Source organism: Hemitrygon akajei, chromosome 3, assembly GCF_048418815.1.
Source record: "Hemitrygon akajei chromosome 3, sHemAka1.3, whole genome shotgun sequence".
Classification (NCBI taxonomy): Eukaryota; Metazoa; Chordata; class Chondrichthyes; order Myliobatiformes; family Dasyatidae; genus Hemitrygon; species Hemitrygon akajei.
The window spans coordinates 189,749,927-189,774,082 of NC_133126.1; the positions used below are offsets into that span (position 1 = coordinate 189,749,927).

Consider the following 24,156-nt stretch of genomic DNA (forward strand, 5'->3'; position numbering starts at 1 on the left):
AACACTAAAACACTGGAGGAACTCTGCAGAACAAGCAGTGTCTAGGGAGGAAGTGGATGGCTAACTCTCCATTTCCCTCCATAGATGCAGCTTGACCTGTTGAATTCCTCCAAGGTTTCACAGAGGTGACCCAAATCAAATATTAAGTATCCCCAGGGAGATTGCATAATTAAAAGAGATTCTGTGGATGCTGGAAATCCACAAAAATGCACTCAAATTGTTGGAGCAACTCTGCAAGTCAGGCAGGACCCTCAGAAAGGAATAAACAGTTGACGCTTTGGGCCAAGACCCTTCATCATGGCTGGCACTGATAACCATTCATGGCCGAATTCACTTAGATCACATTTCTTGCCTATCCTGATGTTTGCTTTGAACAACAACGGAACCTCGTGAACATGTCTGCATGCTTTCATGCTCTGAGTTGCTGCCAGTGATTACAAATGGGCCCATCAGTGCTTGAACATGAGAGATCTAAGACACTTCGGTCTTTCATCTTCTAGTAAATCCCTTTGAGTTACAATTCTTTGTCAGCCTTTGAGCTAACTCATTGATTTACAATGTTCCTGTCATCTATCATCCAGGGTTTTAAGATGCACCAGTTATGATCTTATTATATGTTGGAGGAGACTCAAGGATGTGAATGCTTCTTTTTCCATGTCTTTATGATAGTGCTCACTTCCAGTATTGATCTCAACCATTTTAGCAATTACCTTCCTATCCGCCCTATCGAGCGCGATTGAGATATTAAATACTTGGCCCTTATGTTCATTATTGTTTAGTTCTCGCTCACTTTCCATCTTACTTTTAGGATTTGTTGCTACTGATACAGGCTGTTCTCTGAATAATGGAAAAGATTCTATTTTTAAAGATCCTCATGTCAATTTTATCCATACACTGGACTGGTTCAAGCTGACAGGAAGGCATCAGTAACTTGTTCAGTTTAGTTCAACTTAGTACCGTGTCTTTTGGTGACTGCAGCCTGCAGAGCCAGGCCATCCTGAACAAAATCACACAAAATAGCAATTTTAAAAAAAGAATAACCAGAAATGAGAACACATCATAACATGATGTTTATGATTACTGTTTTGAGCTATTCCACACTGGCCCTATTCCAGCCTGCTGCTAAAGCTGTTATGTAGTACTAATAACTACTACTCCAACACTTAACCCTCAACTAACATCATTACAATGGGCTGTTTTGTCATCTTCATCCTAAAACCGAGGGTGATCTGCCATCTTGTCACATTTCACTACAGTGCAATGATAGTTCAAAGATCAAAGTGTAAATTGATGGTGGCCAACTGTCTAATTCCGATTCATACTCCCACTCTGACATGTACTTCAGTGAGGCCACCCTTAGGGTGGAAGAGCAACACTGGGTAGCCGCCAACCTGAAGGCATGAATATCAGTTTCCCCTTCCAGTAAATTATCCCCCTCCACTCTTCTTCTATTCACCACTCTGGCCCCTTACCTCTTCTCACCTGTCTATCACCTTTCTGGGGTCCCCTCCTCCTTCCCTTTCTCCTATGATCCACTCTTCTCTCCTATCAGATTCCTTCTTCTCACCCCTTTACTTTTCCCACTCACCTGGCTTCACCTTTCACCTTCTAGCGAGCCCTCTACTTGCACTGCCTCATATTTTATTCTGGAGTCTCCTTTCCTTTCCAGTCTTGAAGAAGGGTCCCAACCCAAAACTCTTTATTCATTTTCTGCCTGACCTGCTGAGTTCTTCCAGGATTTTGAGTGTGTTGCTTCAAAGTAAATTTATTTCAAAGTACATACATGTCACCGTATAACAACCCTGAGATTCATTTTCTTGAGGGCATACTCAATGAATCCACAATAGAATAATAACCATAATAGAATCAATGAAAGACCACACTACAACCAATGTGGTCTGAATGCAAAGTGTGGATTTTCCTTTGCCTCTGCAGGTGCTGTCTGACCTGCTGATTTCCTCCAGCATTGTGTACATTCTCAGACAGCCGCATAGACACAGTATTCTTCAGATGTTGGAAGTCTTGAGCTGGAGGATCTCAGCAGGCCAGGCAGCGTTGGTGGAGGAGAATAAACAGTCGACGTTTTGGGCCAAGACCCTGCATCAAGACTGGGCAGGAAGGATCAGAAGCCAGAGTGGCTTTCATCAGTCCCATTTCCCCACTTATTTCCCAGTAACCCATACTCGCTCATTTCCCATTAATTACCACCCTCACCAATTCTCCTACCGCCCACCTGCTCTTGGAGTAATTTACCAAGCCGCGTGTCTTTGAGAAAGTGTTGCAGGTGGGGAAAATGCTCAGTCTCAAGGAGCACGTGCAGACTCCACACCAACTGGTCAGGACTGAACCCAATTCCCAAGAGCTGCGTGTCATCAGCGCTTACCTGCCGTGCCACTGAACCACCCTTTCAGAACTCTACAATACTTTTCTCTGAATAACATCATTACTTCCAGCTGATTGGACTGAAAACTTTCATAGAGTAATGATTCATCCACAAGAAGGCTGCGCTGACATTGCAGTGATGAAGCATGAATCTATTTTCTCTTCAACCTGTGACCTTCTGTCCCTGAGGCTGATACTCATAAATAGACATGTCCATGTGTCGATCCGTGGCCTCCTCTACTGCCATGATGAGGCCACTTCCTCATTCCGGCTTCTCTCTTACTCATTCTCTTCCATTCAGCTGTCCATCACCTCCCCCTGAAGCCCCTTCCCCTTCCCTTTCTCCCATGGTCCACTTTTCTTTCCTGTCAGAGTTCTTCTTCAACCTTTTCCACCTATCGCCTCCCAGCTTCTCACTTCATCTCCATTCTCCCAGCTTCCTCCTCATCTGGCTTCACGTATCACCTGCAAGCTTGTACTCCTTCCCCTCCCCCATCTTTTTATTCTGTTTCTTTTTACTCCAATTTTCCAATCCTGATAAAGGGACTCAGCACAAAACCTTGACTGTTAATTCCCACCCCCACCCCCCCCCCCGAGCCATGGATGCCTCCCGACTTGCTAAATGCTCTAACATTGTGTGTGTCTTTAACTGGATTTCTAGCATCTGCAGAACCTCTTGTGTCTGTGCCTTAGCCCCATTTTGCTGAATCTAATTCACAGAATCACAGATTTCTATGAAAGTGGACCATGGAAACGTTAAAGTTGGCGCATCAATTCACAACACCAGCGATCACTAGTTGGGGTTGAACTCCCGCTGCTGCCTATAAGGAGTTTGTAAATTCTCCTCATGACCGTGTGGGTTTCATCCGAGCACTTTACTTTTCTCCCTCATTAGGGTTAGGGTTAGTGAGTTATCAATATGTTACGATGGCCTAGCTTCCTGTACCATCCTCGGACAGTATTGGCCATTGACACAAATGTCATATTTCATCTATCTTTCAATGTACATGTGACAAATAAAGCACATCTTCATATTTATCCTGTTCTGTGGACACATGTAGGGGCTAACACATAGGTGACCATTTAGAGTAACCACCGTGGTGTATTAGTTTAACCACTGTATGTGCTAGAAGTGCATTGACCTTCGATGGCCCACAGCTGTAGATAGCTTGCTGCACTCCAACTATAGGAAAATGTGTGAGTGAGAGATCAATATTGATTATTGACTTTTCCTTCACGTTATCACACAAGGCCAGCCTGCCCTTCAAAGCAGCTGACAAGTGCTGTCTGGAGCAATATTCACACAGCAGTTTTTATTTACTGTCAGCCAGTGCATTTCCACGGCTTTGCAGTGGAACCTCACTAATTTATTTAACATTCAAAGAAAAAACATTTTCTAATCTCAAAATAATCATACCTGGAGGCCTTGTTTCAATTTTAGGGTTTCTGTAGCAGCTAAAGCCAAAGTTTGCTCTTTACTGGTCCTCTCTCTTTAGACTAAATTGTTGCATCAGATAATTGCACTGCCTTGAGCTTGAATCAAGAGGCTGTCATGTACCTTTCTCATTTAATTAGCATAGGCTCCTGAGTGTTCAGACTGACAGCCAGCAAAACCACTGAGTCACAGAGCTTGGAAACAGGCCCTTTGGCCCATCTGGTCCATACTGGCCAAGGTGCCCATCCTAGCTAGTCCCTTATCCCCCTAAAGCAGGAGTTCCCAAACTGGGGACCACGGACCCTTCAGTTAATGGTGTGTGTGTGTAGGCCTCCGTTAGTCTCGATAGGCCATGGATTTGCACCTTGGAAAGTTTCCAGGGCACAAGCCTGGGCAAGGGTTTTTTTTATGGAAGACCGGCAGTTGCCCAGGCTGCAAGTCTCCCCGCTCCACGCCACCAATGTTATCCAAGGGAAGGGCATTAGGACCCATACAGCTTGGCACCGGTGTCGTCGCAGAGCAATGTGTGGTTAAGTGCCTTGTTCAAGGACACACACGCAGCCTCAGCCAAGGCTCGAACTAGCGACCTTCAGATCACTAGACGAGCGCCTTAACCGCTTGGTATGGCTCCATGGCATAAAAAAGGTTGGGAACCCCTGCTCTAAACCATATACTGTGCCTCTCCATCTATATCTCTCTATACTTCTCAGTAAAGAAGTCAGCGTAATCAAAGACCCCAGACATCCTGAACATTCCCACTCCTCTCCTCTCCCATCAGAGAGAATTGAAAAAAGGCTGAAAGCACATACCACCGGGCTCATTATCAGACTCTGGGATGGACCTCTTGTATGATAAAATGGACTCTTGGCCTTACAATCCACCTGTTTATGATCTTGCTTTTTATCGCTTACCTGCACCGCACTCGTTTGGTAGCTGTGACACTTTATTCTGTATCGCTATTGTTTTACCTCATTCTACCTCAATGCACCGTGTAATGATCTGATCTGTATGATCAAGCTTTTCATTGTATCTTGGTATGTGTGACAACAACAATCTAACACCGTTACCTCACTCAGTGCCTTATAATACTTTTAGATACTGTATCTGTCCCAGCCACTTCCTCTGGCAGCTCGTTCTATATACGCACCAGTCTCTGCATGAGAAGTTGCTCCTTTGATTAGGGTTCAGTTCCCACCGCCATGGTTAAGGACGTTCTCCCCATGAGCGCATGGGTTTCCTCTGGGTTCTCTGGTTTCCTCCCACATTCCATAGATCTACAGTTTAGGGTTAGTGAGTTATGGGCACACTACATTGGTGGTGTGATCGTGGCAACACCTGTGGGCTGCCCCCAAAGCATCCTTGGATTGTGTTGGTCATGAACACAAGCTATATATTTCACTGCATATTTTGATGTTTCAGTGTACATGTTTAAAGCGGAGGTTGAATAGCAAGGGTGTCAAAAGTCACGGGAAGAAGGCAGGAGAATGGGGTTGAGACGGTCAATAAATCAGCCACGATAGAATGATAGAGCAGACTCAATGGGCTGAATTTCCTAGTTCTCCTCCTATGTCTTATAGTCTTATGGTCTAAAATGTAGAGCAGGTAGGCACAAGGTAGCATGTGGGATCATGAAGTCCATCGTATTGTGCTAAGGGATAGAATAGTCTTAGAACAGGGGGATAGAGATGTTCTTGAGCCTGGTGGTGTGTGCTTTTAGATTTTGTAACTTCTGCTTGACGGGAGGGGGAGAAGAGAGAATGTTCCGGGTTGGAGGGGTCTTTGCTTATGTTGTTTGATTGACCAAGGAAGCGAGAAGTTAGGCAGATTCATGGAGGGGAGGCTGGTTTCTGAGATGTACTAAGCTGCGTCCACAACCCTCTGCAGCTTCTCGTGGTCTTGGGCAGAGCTGTTGCCGTACCAAACCGTCATGTCACTGTTCTGCCTGAAGTGGTGTTGCTATCTGTGGGGCAGAATGATGGTACTGCGTGAATGATCAATCTGTGACAATTTGGCATCCTTCAGGAGGTTTAAAATCTGTCCTCCTGCCCCTTCACCCACCATTGCGGTCTCGGCAAGGGCGCTGGACTTCCCGGCACTGGGGACATCTTCTGGAGTGTGGCATCCATCAGTGATGACCCCCCCATCACCCAGGACATGCCCTCTTCTCATTGCTCCCATCGGGACAAGACACACACCTGGCATTTTGGGAACAGCTCCTTCCCTTCTGCCCTTTCGGTTTCTAAATCGACAGTAAAGCCGTGGATAGTGAGCCAGCTCACTTTTATTTTCATTTTTTGCTGTTATTAAATTTAATTTATACATATATTTCTTACTGTTATTTAGAGTGTTTTTATTACGTATTGCAATGTACTGCTGCCGCAAAACAACAAATTTCACAACATAGGCCCTTAATGTTCAACCTGATTACGATTCGGATTCTGTAACCTCTCGTGACAAAAGCAAAATTACTTGGCGAGTGCAGGAGACCCAGCCAAGAGATCCCAGAGATCCGTTGTTTTCACTGCTGAGACTTTGGGAGGCTCCTGAAGGCATTAAGCTTGCCTGAAGGGCACAGAACTGCTGATCGTGCAGCGGAGATAATCAGGAGTTTTTCAACAGATCTGGCACCAAGACAGCAGCAGTGAGGTTTCCGACAAAGTGACATTTTGTAGTGGAATATCCATCACTTAGCCCTGAGATTAAGTCTGGCAAATGTTGCCAGGGGGTACATTCACATCACAACTGTACTTGCTCACTGCTGAGGAGTGTAGATAGTGAAAGATAAAACTATATTTTAAACACAAGAGATTCTGCAGATGCTGGAAATCTCGAGCAACACACATAAAAGCCTGAGGAACTCAGCAAGTCAGGAAGCATCTATGATGGGGAATAAACAGTCAGCACTTTGGACCTAGACCCTTCATCAGGACTCATGGGGGCCCTGTCTATTCCATGCCCCCTTTAAACTCATTGGGGCCCTGCCTGTCCCATGCTCCCTTTGAACTAACCAGAGCCTCGTCCTTCCCACACTTCCTTTAAACACACTGGGGCCCTGTCTTTCCCATGCTCCTTTTAAACTAGCCACAAGCCAATCTGTCCCATATTCTCTTTAAACTCACTGGGGCCCTCTTTCTCCCACGCTCTCTTTAAACTTACTGAAGCCCTGTCTCTTCCACACTTTAAATTCAGAGGGACCCTCTTTACCATACTCCCTTCAAACTCACTGGGGCCCTGTCTCTCCCCCAGTCTAAAACAGCAGAAGAGATAGGAGCAGAAAGACAGGAGCAGTCTTTCAGCCCACTGAGTCTGCTCTATTGTCTCTTTAAACTCATCGGCCATGAGTTAATTGGCCATGAAACTGAAATGACCAGCACCCCAAGAAACTCTGAAGCAGTAACTTTATTCCTGCCCTCAACTCCTTCTCACCCTGAACTCCAGAACACGCAGTGGAGCGTTGATTTGGGGAATTGCAGATTCATCAAGCAAGGATAAGGCCCATGCTGCCAGACTGGGATTTTTGGCAGGCGTGACTACATAATCCCATTCTTCTGCTCTCTCCCTGCCACCTGGCATTGAAATATTCAACCAATTTCCATCCAAACGTTTCTTTTGTATCTTCATTTTCCAAAGGCCATTCCCTACTGCAACATCGCAAAGTGTTATATTTTGCAGTTCTGATGAAGTGTCTCAGCTCGAAACACCGACAGTTTATTCCTCTCCATAGAAGCTGCCTGAGTTTTTCCAGCACTTTGTGTCAATTCCTTTGGATTTCCAGCATCAGCAGAATCTCTCGTGTTTCTGTGTTGCCTTTCTGTTTTTTTCCAATAAGTCGCGGTTCGTTGTCATCTATGTCTGTTCTTCGCCAACCCAAGAGATTCTACAGAAGCTGGAAATCTTGAGCAACACACGCACAAGATGCTGGAGGAATTCAGCAGGTCAGGTAACGCCGATGGAGAGGAATAAGTAGTTGGCGTTCCAGGTCCAGTCTGTTCATCAGGACTGGAACAGGATGGGGCAGAAGCCAGAATAAGAAGATGAGGGAGGAGTACAAGCTGGCAGATGCTACATGAAACAAGGGTGGGTGGGGGAGGAGGGATAAAGTGAGAAGCTGGATTGTGATAGGTGGAAGAGGTAATGGGCTGAAAAAGAGGAATTTGATATAAAAGGAGAGTGGACATGGGAGAAAGAAATGGAGGAGGGGCATCAGAGGGAGGTGATGGGCTAGTCATGAGGGCAGAAGAGGAGAAGGAAAGGAATGAGTGGGTAACCAGAATGAGGAATGGAAAATGAGAGAAGGGTGGGGAGGAAAGGGGCAGGGCAGAGGACACTAGAAGTTGGAGAAATCAAGGTTCATGCCCTTGGGCTAGAGGCTACCGAGATGGAATATGAGGTGTTGCAAGCTGCTGCAACCTGAGACTGGTCTCTTTGTGGCTGTAGAGGAGTCCATCATCAGGCATGTGAGAATGGGAATGGGAAGCTGAAGTGAAATGGGTGGCCAGCAGAAGATTCTGCCTTTTGTGGCAGATGGAGCAAATGTGCTCAATAAAGCTGCTCTTCACGGCTGCCTCTCCCCATCTCCTCATGAATCGGTGAGTGCAACTCTTTACAGTGCCAATGGTCAGGGAGCGATTCCCGCCCTGCCTAGAAGGAGTCTGACCACATGAGTTTCCTCCAGGTGACCTGGCTTTCTCCTACATTCCAAAAGATGTATGGGTTAGGGTTAGTGACTCGTGGCATGTTGTGTTCACGCCAGGGGTGTGGCGATACTTGTGGGCTGCTCACAGTAAAATCATCGCTGATTTGATGTGATGCAAGTGACACATTTCACTGTATATTTCGGTGTTTCAATGTCTGTGTGACAAATAAAGACAATCTCTTTAAAAAGCCCTGGTAAACTTCCCCAAAATTGCCCCTTCTTTTTAGGGAAGAATTCCAGCTTCACCATGCATTTGGTGATGGTAGTTCAATTTCAAGTTCAAGATCAAGTTCAGGTTTATTGTTATCTGACTATAGACATATACAACCATATGAAACAATGTTCCCTCACACCAAGGTGCACCCACAAAACATATCACACACACAGCATATAAAACAAAGTATTACCATAAATAAGTTAATAAAGTATAACTCAGAATGCATGTAGTGCACAGCGCAGCTAAACAGTAGAGCATACAGTAAACAGCTCGCTGTCCTCGTGATGAACCCTCAGTGGTGGCAGCGGGATAATCATTAATTTCACAGCCTGAGGGAAGAAGCTGTTACCCAGACTGGCAGTCCTCATCCGGATCCTCCGATTCTCCCGATGGAAGTGGGACTAAGAGATTGTGGAATGGGTGGTAGGGATGTTCATTAATACCTTGAGCCCTTCGCCTACAATGTTCCCGGTAAATGTCACAAATAGAGGGAGGGAGGCCTCAGTGATCCTCGTGATGGTTTTAACCATCCTGTACTGGGGCTTGTGGTCTGATGCTTTGCAGCTTCCGTGCAGTCAGACAGGACACCCTTGACGTTCTTGCCCATTGCATCAATAATTACGGCCTGAAGGCCAGTTTGCATTGGTCCCTTCAATAAAACCATCAGCAGTCGCCTTCCACTTTGAACTAAAGGTACAGACTGTGACAGTTGCATTGATTCACTGCGTCAAGGCATTACTTAAATGGGTGGAACAGTCAATAATCAAGATCTTATCAAAACTGTAGCAATATCACAAAACAAAACATAAATTGCTTTCATTCTCAAAAGCCACTTTATCCCGAAGCCCCTGACGCTTTGTTCTCAATGATCAAGTTAATGACACAGGAAAAACAAATCTATCATTTCTGTCATTACAGTGGGTGGTCGAGGATGGCTAATGGGATAGTTATAGCTTCTCTTTCCTTGCAACACTTCTCTGCATCTTCAGTTATTCTAAATCACTCATGGTTCTCGGTTCCCTGATTCATTCCCATCACAGTTTGTCAGATCCCGATATTCCCTTTCTCTATTCTGCTGTCTGCAGTGTGGATTTCATAGACACATGAATATGCAGAGGAGTGGAGGGATACGGATCATTTGCAGGCAGAATAGATTGGTTTCATTTGGCATTCTGATGGGCACAGGCATCATGGGCCAAAGGGCCTATCCCTCTGCTGTATTGTTCAGAACCCTTCTGTGCTCAAAGCTGACCAAAAACTCACAACTGGTTGGGTTCAGTTTGACTTTTTATTTATCTGGAGACCCTTTCCAGCCCAATGGACCAAGCCACACATTTACACTCGTGTGACCATTGAACCTGTTAGCCTGTATGTCTTTGGAATGTGGGAGGAAACCCACGCAGTCATGGGGAAAATGTTCAAACTCCTTACCGACAGCAGCTGGAATTGAGCCCAGGTCCCCAGGCCACTGGCGCTGTAATAGCAATACGCTAACCACCAGGCTACCATTCCACCCCAAAATTCCACAGGGACTTTATAGCTTGGAACTTAGAAGATTGAGAGGAGATTCGATGGAGGTGTACAAAATTCTGAGGGGTATAGATGGTTATATGGTTATATGGTATAGATGGGCTTTTTCCACTCAGGTTGGGTGGGACTAGAACTAGAGGTCATGGGTTAAGGGTGAAAGGTGAAAAGTTTAAGAGGAACATGAGAGGAAACATCTTCACTCGGAGGTTCATGGGAGTGTGGAATGAGCTGCCAGGTCCATGCGAGCTTGATTTCAATGTTTAAGAGAAGTTTGGACAGGTACATGGATGGTAGGGGTATGGAGGGCAATGGCCCTGTTCAGGTCAATGGGAGTAGGCAGTTTGAATGGTTTGACATGGACTAGATGGGCCAAAGCGCCTGCTTCTGTGCTGTTCTTTTTTATAACTCTATGGCTGAAAGTTGATGAAGCCACAATTGTGCTTAGTTTTGGACTTGTGGCAGGTGCCTAAATTAAAGTAGAACTTCTTGCAACCACTAAACACTACTGATGGAGGGAATACAGTTTAGGGCAGTAGGTAGGGGAGCAATCAAGACAACTTCTTTAATTCTGATATTGTTGCACTTGTTGAATGTTGTTTGAGTCATAAACACGTACTTTCATTATGTTACACAAAGAAAATTCCAAAACCTTTGTATCCTTGTCTAGAAGTTCTCATCTCTCTAAGGCAAAGAGAAATAACTGTTCATTGGCAATTGCTTCATTATTGCCACACTTCACTTCAAAAGTGCGCAGTAGACAATGAGACCAGAAGACCATAAGACATATGAACAGAGTTAGGTCATTCAACTCATCAGGTCTGCCTCACCAGTTGATGATGGCTGACTTATTTTTCCTCTCAACTCTCTTCTCCTTCCTTCTCCACATAACCTTTGACACCATTACTAATCCAGAACCTATCAACATCTGCTTCAAATATACCCAATGACTTGGCCTCCACAGCCAACTATAGCAATGAATTCTACAGATTCACAAGCCTCTGGTTAAAGAAATTCCTCCTCCTCTCTCTGGTCTAAATGGACGCCCTTCTATTCTGACGTTCATCCAGACAGATGATTCCAAACATAACTACATCGAGATAGTACTGGTGCAGAATGCTGAATAAAGTGTAACACGCACATAGAAAGTGCAGTGCAGGTAGACAGATAAGGCTCAAGGGTCAAGATGAGATAAACTGTGAGGTCAAGAGTTCATCTTTATTGTGAAGAAGACCACGAGGGAGTCTTACAATGATTGGATTGAAGCAGTGTTTGAGCCTGGTGGCATGAGTTCTCAAAAATTTATATATTCTGCCAAATGGAGAAAGCAAGAAGAAAGAATGAGCAAGGTAGGTAGTGGTCTGAAATTACATCGGCTGCTTCACTTATGGTGAATTGTACGCTATCAGGAACGAAGTAATATTCTGCCCTGGAAATCTGCAGCTCATGGCTGTTGTTCCATTTATGTTATAAAACCATGAGACTGTGGGCCATTCAGCCCACCGAGTCTGCTCCACCATTTAATCAAGGCTGATTCACTATCCCTCTCAACCCTATTCTCCTACATTCTTCCCGTAACCTTTGATACCCTGACTACATTGGAGTCCTAGGAAGGGTTCACTGGATCTGCTTTGCCACTTTTTCACAGGAGCAAGTTCTTATTTTACATCCCAGCTTGGCAGAAGAGACTGCTTTACAGAGAGATGAGTGTTGTGTTTTATATACAGTTACTTACTAAGGGCACACTACAGCTGAAATCTCCATTTAGCTGCCTCTGCACTAATGTTGCACTTTCAGCAGATAAGGTAACCAGGCACCAGAATAATCAAGTCACAAAGTTACAGGGAACGCAGTGATCCAGTCACATTAGCAAATTATTCATTTTCCCACCGAATAACACAGAAATGGCCCAACAGTAACGAGCTCAAGGTGTTCTGGACTTTGGAGTTTGTATGTCCTCCATGTGATCACATGGTTGTCCTCCAGGTGCCTCAGTTTCCTCTCACAGTCCAAAGACCTACTGATCGGTAGGATAGTTGGTCATTGTAAATTGTCCTGTGATTAGGCTAGGTTTAAATAGGTGGGTTGCTGGGCAGAGAGGCTCAAAGGACCAGAAGGGCCTATTCCATGCTGTATCTCAATAAAATAAATAAACTAATGTCTCATCCTCTATTTTAATTGTGTTCCTCAACATCACTTCTTCCAACTCAGCCACATCCTTCGATTGATTAAATATCCAAAAGTCAATTGTTCCTCGTTTTGAATATAATCAATGACTGAACCACCATAACCCTTTTGGCACCACCAGGCTCAAGGACAACTTCTATCCCAATGTCATAAAACACTGCAGTGGGCCTGCTATAAAATAAATCACCCTTTGGTACGGATGCAGCTAAGTGCAGGATTGGAACAAGCTGCATAGGGTTGTAAGCTCAGCAAGCTCCATCATGAGCTCTACCCTCCCACAGCTGCGGACATATTCAAAAGGCAATACTCAAGAGGGTCCTCACCAACTATGATATGCTTTCTTCTGATGACTACCATCAGGTAGAAGGTGTGAGAGCCTGAAGACACACACCCAAATGTTTTAGGAACAGCTTCTTCACCTCCACCATCAGATTTATGAATGGACTATGAGCCCATGAAAACTACATCACTATTTTACTCTCTTTTTGCATTACTTATTTATTTTTATATTTCTTATAGTAACTGATAATATTTTTATATGTACACTGTACTTTTGCCACAGAACAACAAATTTCACAACATGGAGCTTAGAAAAATAGAGGGCTATGCAGTAGGGAAATTCTAAGCAGCTTCTAGTGTAGGTTACGTGGTTGGCACAACATTGTGGGCCGAAGGGCCTGTAATGTGCTGTAGATTTCTATGTTCTATGTTCTATGGTCTAACATCTGGTCAGTGACAATACGCCTGATTCTGACAAATACAGATAAATCCTTAATCTTCCCAACATATCGTGGCCCCTGCAGCTAATTGTTTCCCAGCACTGTAATTTATCTGTAGCTGTAAGCATGCCGACATGATCAAGAGGTTCAGTTGTTCAGCCCAAACATCAGAATGGGGAAGAAATGTGATCTGAGTGACTTTGACCGTGGAATGATTGTTGGTGCCAGACAGGGTGGTTTGAGTATCTCAGAAACTGCTGATCTCCTGGGATTTTCATGCACACTTATCCTCTAGAGTTTACAGAGTATGGTGTGAAAAACATTTTAAAAAATCTAGTGAGTGGCAATTCTGTGGTCAAAAGCACTTTGTCAATGAGAGGGGTCAGAGGGGAATGGCCAGATTGGTTCAGACTGACGGGAAGGCAACAGTAACTGAAATAACTACACATTACAACAGTGGTGTGCAGATGAGCATCTCTGAACCCACAACATGTTGAACGTTAAAAGCAGAAGACCACAAACATACACTCAATGGCCACTTTATTGGATTGAGGAGGTCACTGAGTGTTTACTGAGTTTATTGTCATGCATGCAGAGGTGCAATGAAACTTACCTGCAGCAGCATCGTAGGCACAAATTCTGTACAGACTAGAAGTCACATTTGAACTTTGTCATTATGAGACAGTGGTTCAGTTAGCTGCACTGTGCTATTGCCCTCCTTACTCTCTGAAAAACAATTTTTTCCTCACATCCCCTTCAATATTTGGTCTGAATTTCCAAATTTAATTCCCTGTTACTTCAACCAGCTGGTAACAAAGAACAGTTACCAACCCATGTCAACCAATTAATGGTATCCTCAAAGTGGAGAATCATCTAAACACAACATTTGACCAACAATTACCGGCAGGTGTATTGGTAAATTGATCTATTACTGTACCAAACTGCAGTGAAAATCTTGTGTTGCTAATCATTCATACAGATCAGTTTATTACACAACAATGCATTGAAGTATTAAAACAATAACAGAATGTAGGATAAAGCATTACAGTGACAGAGAAAAGCCAGTGCAGGTAGACAGTGATGTGCGAGATCATAGTGAGATAGACTGTGAGGTCAAAAGTCCATCATATCATACCTGGAAACCATTCAATAGTCTTACAACAATGGATACAAGATTAAAGATTAGCTTTATTTGTCACATGTACAGCGAAATGCTTTACTTGTGTCAAAGAGGATGTGCTGGTGGCAGCCAGGAAATGTCCCCATGCCTCCAGCACTAGCGTAGCATGCCCTCGTATAGTAAGCCTTAACCCGCGCATCTTTGAAATGTGGGAGGAAACTGGAACACCCAGAGGAAAACCACACGGTCAGGGACAGAACGTAGAAACTCCTTACAGACATTGGCAAGAATTGAACCCTGACTGCTGGCACCGTTACACATTACAGTCACTGTCTCATTACTGTGCCAGTGTAGAAGGTGTCCTTGAGCCTGGTGGTACTGGGAGGGAAATATTAGGAAGGGTCTTACAATTTTGGACTTACAATCAGCACCAAAAAGACTGAAGTTATGTACCAGCCCACACCCAGAAAGCCCTACCAGGAACCACACATCACAGTAAAGGGGCAGAAGCTACCAGCAGTCAACAGCTTTACTTATCTGGGCAGTACTCTATCACGAGCAGTGAACATAAATGCAGAGATCAGCAACAGAATTGCCAAAGCCAGCGCCGCCTTTGGGAGACTCCGTGAGAATGTATGGGAGCGGAGAGGACTCAGCCTTACCACCAAGCTGAAGGTCTACTGAGCAGTGGTTGTCACCACCCTCCTCTATGCCAGCGAGACCTGGACTGTCTACAGCAGACACGCTAAACAGCTCAACCACTTCCACTTGAGCTGCCTCCGCAGACTTCTCCACGTACGATGGCAGGACAAAGTCCCAGACACGGAGGTCCTGGAGCGGGCTAGCAACCACAGCGTCTACACCCTCCTACAGAAACCCCAAGCCAGATGGGCTGGCCATGTCGACTACCAAAACAGCTGCTGTATGGAGAGCTGAGCCAGGGCAAGCGCTCAGTTGGAGGGCAGAAGAAACGTTTCAAAGACTGCCTGAAAGTGTCCCTCAAAGCCCTCAACATCAATCCCATTAGCTGGGAATCGCTTGCTCTGGACCGCCCAACCTGGTGGAGCAGGACCACTAAAGGAGCGCACGCAGCAGAAATCAGACGCACCGCAGAGGCTCAGAGGAAACGCGCCACGCGCAAGGCTCGAGCTACCTCCACTTCCACTGCAGCACCTACCCTCATGTGTCCCACATGTGGGCGAGCTTTCAGGGCCCGGATTGGCCTCACCAGTCACCTCCGGACCCACAGTCACAAACCCTCCACCTGACAGAAGTCGTGGTCATCTTCGACTCCGAAGGATGAACAACAACAACATTAGGAAGGGTGATCAATAGTATCATCAGAAGTGTGAATATCATTTGGGTTTAAAGGGGAAAGAAAGAAACAGTGGCCAGAGAGAATTCCAGAGCACGAGATCTGAATGGATGAAGATAAGATTCTCAAACTTCGCTCAGAGGCCACTTTATTAGATACCTCTTGTGCCTAATAAGGTGAGCACTGAGTGTATGTTTGTGGTGTTCTGCTCTTTGTGATCTCTCTCATTAACAAGGCAGTTTCACACAGAACTGCTGCTCGATGGATAATTTCTAAAAAGATTTCATGCCAACAATCATCCCCCAGTCAAAGTCACTTAGATCACATTTCCTCCCCCATTCTTATGTTTGGGCTGAATAACAACTGAACCTCATGAAGATATCTGCATGCTTTTATGAATTGAGTTGCTGCCACATGATTGACTGATTAGATATTTGCATTAATGAGCAAGTGCACAGGGGCACCTAATAAAGTTATTGGTCATTCATGATGTGCCAAGTCGTATGATGTGGGTGATCATGACCTTTCCATGACCATGATTGTTCTTGGCAATATTTTCTACAGAAGTGGTGTACGATTGCCTTCTTCTGGACAGTGTCTTTACAAGGCGGGTGAACCCCAGCCATTATCAATACTCTTCAGAGATTGTTTGCCTGGCATCAGTGGTTGCATAACTTGTGATATGCACCGGCTGCTCATACAACCATCCACTACCTGCTCCCATGGCTTCACGTGACCCTGATTGGGTGTAGGGGGCTAAGCAGGTGCTACACCTTGCCTAAGGATGACCTGCAGGCTAGCGGAGGGAAGAAGCACCCTACACCTTGTTTGGTAGAGACGTATCCCCACCCCTCCACCAATCTAGAGTTATACGACACAAAAGCAGGCTCACTGGCCCAAATCATCAGTGGTGATCAAAGTGTCTATCTGACCTAGTCCCTACTTTCCTGTATCTGGCCCATAAACATCCAAATAATTTCTGTGCATGAACCTCTTCTTTGCAGTCGTACCTGCCGCTCCCGGTTTTTCTGGTGATTTGCAGAGGAGAAAACGGAAAGGGCAAAGCCAGTAAAAATCCAGGACAAAATTCAATAAAATGGAGACAAAAATAGAATCAGTGGTAATGATCTGTTGTCGAGAGTATTGATCAGTGAGATACAATTGAGATATGAGGAACTCCAACTAGTTCCTATTGCCCGAATATTTAGAAACCCTCTTTTACTAATTCTTTGGAAAGACAGAACTAATTCCTCAGAAGAAAGGAACCATGATTAATACAGCCAAGTATAGACAAGGATAATGTTGCGAAATGACACACATCTCTATATTTTCTTCCCCTAGACATCCTGATTGTAACTAACTCTGCCTCAATTCTAAAACTCCACGGCAGATTTTAGTTGACAATGGGTAGCAGCTGACTTAAAAAGTAAAAGTACAGAACTATGCAAAAAGGCTTGTGCACGTATATATAGCTAGGGTGCCTTAGAGTTTTTCACAGTACAGTACTTGTCAAAGTGGAGCAGGGAGCGAGTTTGTAAATCTAGTGGGAGCAAATGATGTTGGTGTTGTGAATGGTAAGGGTGAAGCGCCACAGGAGGGGAGTGCCACAGATGGCAGAGGAGTGCCAGGAGTGGGGGGGTAGCATGGGCACAGACACACCCAGCCCTCAGACACCGGTCTAGGTCACTTGATTGCAAACAATCGGTTTATCCATCACTACGAACTGTCCCTCTGATGCTTTCAGCTCCCTCCCCCCTCCTTTTCTCCTTTACTCTACCATGATTCCCCTGCCCACTCTCAGTCCACAATAGAGACGCACATCAGAATCAGGTTTATCATTACTCATACATGTTATGAAATTTGTTCTGTTTTTGTGGTAGCAGTTCAGTACAATACATAAAATTGCTACAGTACTGTGCAAAGGTCTTGGGCGCCCTAGCTATATAGAGGTATATGTGCCTAAGACTTTTGCACAGTACTGCACAAGTGAACTTACTATCTAAGTACAAGACTGCAGTACAGGATATATGAAAAGGTAATTGCTGGGATCACCATTATATAATCTAGAATACACTAAAGGGTGTTTCAGGGTGTATTGGAGGATGACCATATTTTAAAGATTAATGATTAAATATTAGCTTTATTTGTCAATGTACCTCGAAACTTTGAAGCATACAGTAAAATGTCCCGTTTGCATCAATGCCCAACAGAGTCCAAGGATGTGCAGGGGACAGTCTGCAAGGGTCTCCACACCTCTGGTGTCAACATTACATGCCCCCGATTTACTAACCCCAACCTGTACATCTTTGGAATGTGGGAGGGAGCACGAGCACCTGGAGGAAACCCACACAGTCACGGGGAGAACGTACCAATTCCATACAGACAAGACAAGAATTGAACCTCATTCTTATAGCTAGCGCTATGAAATGTAACTGCTGGAGTCATAGAAAACTACAGTATAGAAACGGGCCATTTGGCCCATCCAGTCCATGCCAAACCACTTCAGCTGCCTAGTCCCATCGACCTGCACTGGGACCATAGCCCTCCACACCCTTGCCGCCAATGTACCCATCCAAGTTTCTTCTGAATGTTGGAATTGAAATCACATCGAACAGTTGTGCTGGCAGCTCACTATCAGCACTTTCTGATTGAAGAAGCTCCCCCCCCCCCCCCACCATGTTCACTTTTCTCCCTTAACCCACGACCTGTTTGTAGTCTAATCCAACCTCAGCCTGCTTCCATTTACCTATCTATACCCTTCATAATGTTGTACTATGCTACCATGCCAACAGCTTCAGGTCATGAGTGCACAGTATGGGGTGTACCAAAGAAGAGTTGAGTGGGTTTTAGTGCCCATTCCAGGGTGGCCCCTAGGTGACATATGTGTTGTATTCTTCAATGTGTACAGTACTGGTGGCTGACACTGTGCTCAGCAAGTTCCTGGATCACAAGGATTTTTGTTTAATTAAATTACTAGGCCTAATGCCAACTAATTATGCAGATAAAATAATAAGTATGAGTTTGAGGATTGAAATTTCATGCAAAATAAGCAGTTGATGCAAATATAATCCAATTAAGTAGATTAAATGTAGTTAATAGTGGAAAGCCAATCAGTTGCATCAGATTAAGTTGGTGCTGGTTGTAAGTGTGACTGGAGCAATGGATATAATCCACAGGTACAGGGGGAGCTCTTGATGAGGTGGAAATGAGGAAAAAGGGTGGGCGGCCCAGAAATAATTGGCACTTCATCAATAGTGCAAAGCCAGAGCAGTCTCTGTCAAGACTGTGGCTCAGATTTAGCTTGTTTTTTTAAAAAAGTTTGTAAGGATGACTTTGGGGAGTTAGAGGTCGGGTTCAGGTTTAGGACAGAGGACATCTTCAGTTCCTCTTGGCACTCGGAGGCCACACGAGCTGGAGGTCAGAGGGCTGGTCAGTCGATGCTCCCAGATTTGACCCTGGAGTTCAAGGTCTTCAATTAGTCCAGGGGTTAGTACCAATGATCGGGGCCCAAAGGTTGATCGGAAGTCCAGAGGTTGAAATCCAGTGTGTGAAGCTTGGAGCCTGGAGGTTGGAGGCCAGTCCTGGAGCTGGAGGACTGTCCCTCTGCAAGGGAAGGTGAGAGGGAAGGAGGAAAGGAGCTTTGCCATTGTTGTTTTTCTTTTCTGTATTGCTCTGCCGAGCATTGGGGGAATGCTCTGTCGGTGCTGGAATATGTGGTGATACCACATGCCTAGCACATCTTTGGGTTGTGTTGGTTGCTTGGTTGTGAACGCAAATGACACATTTCACTGTATGTTTTGATGACCATTGAATAAGTGAAGCGGGATCAGAATCTGTCCTTTAAACAAGCCTGGAGGCCTTTGTATCGGCTGGAGTGGGACCAGGAACAGCTCATGTGGGGAAATCACACAGCCGCAGGAGACAGCTATCCTCAATGGCAAACATGAGCCGCTGGTGGAAAGCAGCAGGTCAAGCAGCGTCTGTGGAGGCTGAGCATGGTCAGTGTGGCGGGTCGGGACCCAGGCTGTGAATACGAGTGAGAAAGGAACCACTTTCCTCCAGGGGGTCCCAAAGCACCCAGAACAGTGAAATTTGATCTGCGTGTGTGACGCAGCTACCCCCGCGAGCACAGGAAACTCCTACAAAGCAGCCAGTGTTTGAAAGGCTATGAGGGTTAGCAGGAATGCAGCATAAAGGTGAAGAATAAAACCAGCCATTAATGACGACACCGGTCCTAATGCATCCAAGGTCGGATAGTCTAATCTTTTGGGCCTTGTTGGCAATGATATTCAGCAAGTTGAATAGAAATTTCCCCTTCTATCTGGGATCTGTTAGGTCAAAATGAGAGGCAATGGAGTTAATCAGAGTCTGGTTTGTTATCACTGACTTCTGTTATGTCGTTTTGTGGCAGCAGTATAGTGCAAAAATATAACAATTGTTTCCCAGCGCTCTCGATAAAGGGTTTGTATGTTTTCCCCGTGACTGTGTGGGCTCCCTCCGGTTGCTCCAAATTTCCTCCCACATTCCAAAGACCTACGGGTTAGTGGGCTGATTGGGCACATGGGTGCAGTTGAGCAGAGCAAACTCGTTGGGCTGGAAGAGCCTGTTACTGTGCTGTATCTCTAAACAAATAAAGTAAATCGTAAAGTACTTAACAATATAGCCACTGAGTGAATCTATTGGCCCTTAAACTGGAGAAGCCATTATGAGATAACTGTCATGGTGGGTATGGTGTTACGTGTAGATCAGACCAACTGTGTTTCCTTCCCTGAAGGACTTTGGTGAACCAGACCATTTTTTCTTATAACCGTCCAGCTGTTTCACTTAGACTTTCCTTGCTTTGTAAGTCTCTTTCTTTATTTAGCTAACTGAAGTTAAATTCCCCGGCAGCCGTGTCGGGATTTGAACTCACGCCTCCGGATTAATGATGTTAGCTCCCCCACTGCCGCACCCCCCCCCACCCCGCGCCTTCTGATCCACGACATTAACCACTACCCTACTGTAACCCTACGCAGCCGCTCCCTGGTGATAGGGGTGGGATTGGGATGAGTTTGAAAGCAAACAGCCTCGCTAACATCAGTTATCTTGCTTAATTTTTAATGCCACTGTAATGGAATCACATTTTCCTTTGGCAGCCCTTGGATTTTGCCAGCCAGTCAGACAGCACTGTGATTCCTCTGTTCCCCGTCTAACACGAGCCTCACTGCGGAAAAAAAAGAGGTCACCATAAAGGCAGCTTTTGTTAATATCTGACTTGGCTGTGATGTATTAAGAAAAAAAAGTGATCACTGACTGAATGGAACAGTTTATAAGTCGATGTACCACCTCCAGCCTGTGGGACTTCACTTGGTTTTGGGGTCTGCGGTGGGGGTGGGGGGGGGATGATAGTGGTTGTGGGTGGGCTACGGATGAGGGTGGGGGTGCAAGGGGAGAAGAGAATGTAGCATTCACGGCAGACCCCTTCTTCTCTCTCTCTCTGGTTCATTCCAGACGGTAGAAGCTGTTACTGAGTCCGTGCCTCAGGCATTTGCCAACTTAACTGCAGACTCTGCAGTGTTTGGTTTGACCTCTCTGTGTGCGTGTGCAGGTGTGTAAGTGCGTTTCGCTTGGGCACGAGTGTCAGCGGTTGTGTGCGCGTGCGCAGCCGCCACACGTGTGCATGCACGCAGGAGCTGTGTGCGTGTGCACGGGGGCGCAAGCCTGCACGAGGGCACAAGCGTGAGCGCGTGCATGGACTGCAGACGTGAATGCGCGAGTGAGAGTGCGAGCATTTTGTGTGTGTGTGTGTGTGTGTGTGTGTGTGTGTGCATGCGCGCGAGAGAGGTTCTGCAGGTGCTTTGGCCCTTGCTCGAAGCTGGTGAAACACTAACGCGGATTAATCAACTAACCGCATGTTGGGTGGATACAAAAGGCAGCAGGGCCCACTGCATCTGAGGGGCATTCTCTGCGCTTTGCAGCACAGCTGCGTGTGTGTCTCACAGGCGCAACCTTTCATGTGACAGCCCACACTGTTGGCACCCTGCCCGAACATCGCTGCAAGCTCTCCCTGATTGTCATCTCCCTATCATGCATTGCTTCACTGGGGGTGGGGAACCAGCCCATTATTTTACAAATGTCCATCAACTGGCTGCATTACGCTGCTCTGTAAGTATTTGTTTGTGGTTTTGCCGCGTAAGCAGGTAGACTTGCCTCTTGCATGTTACTTCCATCTTGACACAGGAAGGGTTTTTAATTTCCTCGGTTTCTTTGTGTGGGAGAGGAGTTAAATGCTGGTTGGTAAAATGTTGATGTATCTGTTTCTCCTACAGGTTGGTACTGAGAAGTGCCTTTCCTGGAATCTCTGCTGCTTGGAACAGCTTCTAGGGCAGTCTCTGCTTTTTTTTGCCTTGCTTGCTACCAGCTAGACTGCGTCAACCGCACATCCATCCCCTCCAGCTTTAGAACGACTGGCCGCCCCCCCTTACCCCTGTCCTCTTTCCCCTTCACCCCCCCCTTCCCCTTCATTCCCACCTTAAAGAGAGAGAGAGATAGAGGGAGAGAGGGAGAGAAAAGTAGAGTGAAGGAAGAACTATTGACAGTATTTCAGGCTGACATTTCTCCTCTTGCTATGTTACTGTAACGAGCAAAGAATTATAACTTTACAAAACAAATCAAAAACAAAGCAACCCTTCTGGAAAGATCCACCTGAGACAAACTAAGGGAATTACAAGAACATAAAACAGAAAATCGGATTGTTTTGAGTTTCTGCAAGCGGAGCGGCAGACTTACTAATATCGATTGCTCACAACACTTGCCAAATCAACGGGTTCGATATTACATTTTGGATCGACCTACTGAAAGTAACTGGGCAACACACACTCAGCAAAAAAAAAGGTCATCCCAATTCATTGGATTCAAAGTGGCCATCAAGTAATGCATCACTGAGGATCCAAAGCCCATTACAGTTCTGGTGTACTTCTGCTTATCATTTTTTCAGTGGAAGTATAAAGAAAAGAAAGCTTTTTGTTGTTAAAAATTGAATTCACTTCAAGAACACCTCGCCCCGCTAATGCCAGGAGCTTCCTCACGGGGGAAACGTATCCGTGGTGATCTTTACTGCAAAATATTCATCGAAACGTGAAGGAGTATTCTTTTAATTCCTTCTTATCCACCAACCACCTGCCAAACAAGCTCAAGAGCCTTCTTTGACCGATCCGCATTGCACCGCAGTCTGCCTGTTAATCCCCTGGGATATCCGTTCACTCACAAACATGGCTGTCAGTGTGGCACAGATACGGGACACAAAATGGCTGACGCTGGAAGTGTGCCGAGAATTCCAGAGAGGCACTTGCTCCCGGCCCGACACGGAATGTAAATTTGCACATCCTTCCAAAAGCTGTCAGGTGGAAAACGGACGTGTCATCGCCTGCTTTGACTCGCTGAAAGTAAGTAGACAAATGGCCTTCATTCTTTGTTGATTGTTGCGCGGGCATGAGCGTGTTTACTGTCACGTGAGTGTGTGTGTGTGTGTGTGTGTGTGTGTGTGTGTGTGTGTGTGTGTGTGTGTGTGTGTGTGTGTGTGTGTGTGTGTGTGTGTGTGTGTGTGTGTAAGGTTCTGTATCCTGGGAACTATGCTAGAAGGAGCTTCCAATCGCTCCTGAGTGTTCTGAGAGAAATTGGCATGGTCACAAAACATTGATTCCTTTACAGATGAGTCACTGTTTATGTTATACCGTACTGAGCGAGGTTTCATACTGATGTCATGCAATGATTGCAGGGGTGAATGGAGAGATTATAAGTTAACTGGACAGTGATATTGTTGACGTTAGAGTGTGTGTTAACTAAAGTCCCCTTTCTTTGAGAGAAAAAAAATCTGCCCAGCATTTTCTTGTGTGAATAAGTCTTTTCACCGCACACAGTTATTTTGAATGTCTATGTGTTGTGTCTGGATTCCGAACAACGACAGATGTTTGTGTGTTCCTGGCATCGGCCAGAACTGCTCGGTTAAAAGACTGGTGACGGTCAAAGGGCTGATGAACACCATCGATAGGCAGTGCATCTGGATCAATGTTTTTGGCTTTGGGAGTGATACTATCTGAGGAGATCCCACTGTAACATGGCAGGGCCACTCAGCCAGAGTTTGGGCCCTAACGCCCTAGAGAGTCAGAGTTGCAGAGTCATAGAATGCAGAAGCAAGTCCATCTAGTCTGTGCTGAACTATTATTCTGCCTAGTTCCATCAGCCAGCACCAAGACCACAGACCTCCATAACCCTCCATGTATCTATCAAAATTTCTATTAAATGCTGACAGCTCGGTCCACTCTCCTACCAACCTCTGAGTAAAGAAGTTCGTCCTCATGTTCCTCTTAAGTATTTCACCTTTGACTCTCAACCCATGAGTTCTAGTCTCACTAAACCTCAGGGGAGAAAGGCTGTTTGCACTTTATTTATTGGACTGTAGGACACTGAGAGCTCACTGTAGAGAGGTGAATAAAATCATGAGGGGCGTAGACAGGGTCGGAATCAGAATCAGCTTTATTATCACTGACATATGTTGTGAACTTTGTAGATTTGCAGCA

At 45.4% G+C, this 24,156-nt stretch overlaps 1 protein-coding gene across 6 annotated transcripts in view; it reads left to right on the forward strand.

Annotated features, from left to right (window-relative positions):
• LOC140725757 (muscleblind-like protein 1) overlaps positions 1 to 24,156 on the forward strand; it is a 757,760-nt gene that overhangs the window by 548,958 nt on the left and 184,646 nt on the right. For all 6 annotated transcript variants that reach the window (XM_073041625.1, XM_073041626.1, XM_073041629.1 and 3 more), the window contains one exon: positions 21,907 to 23,022. In XM_073041625.1, coding sequence (XP_072897726.1) covers positions 22,849 to 23,022 — 174 coding nt within the window. In that variant the 5' untranslated portion in view covers positions 21,907 to 22,848. The remainder of the gene's footprint in view (positions 1 to 21,906; positions 23,023 to 24,156) is intronic.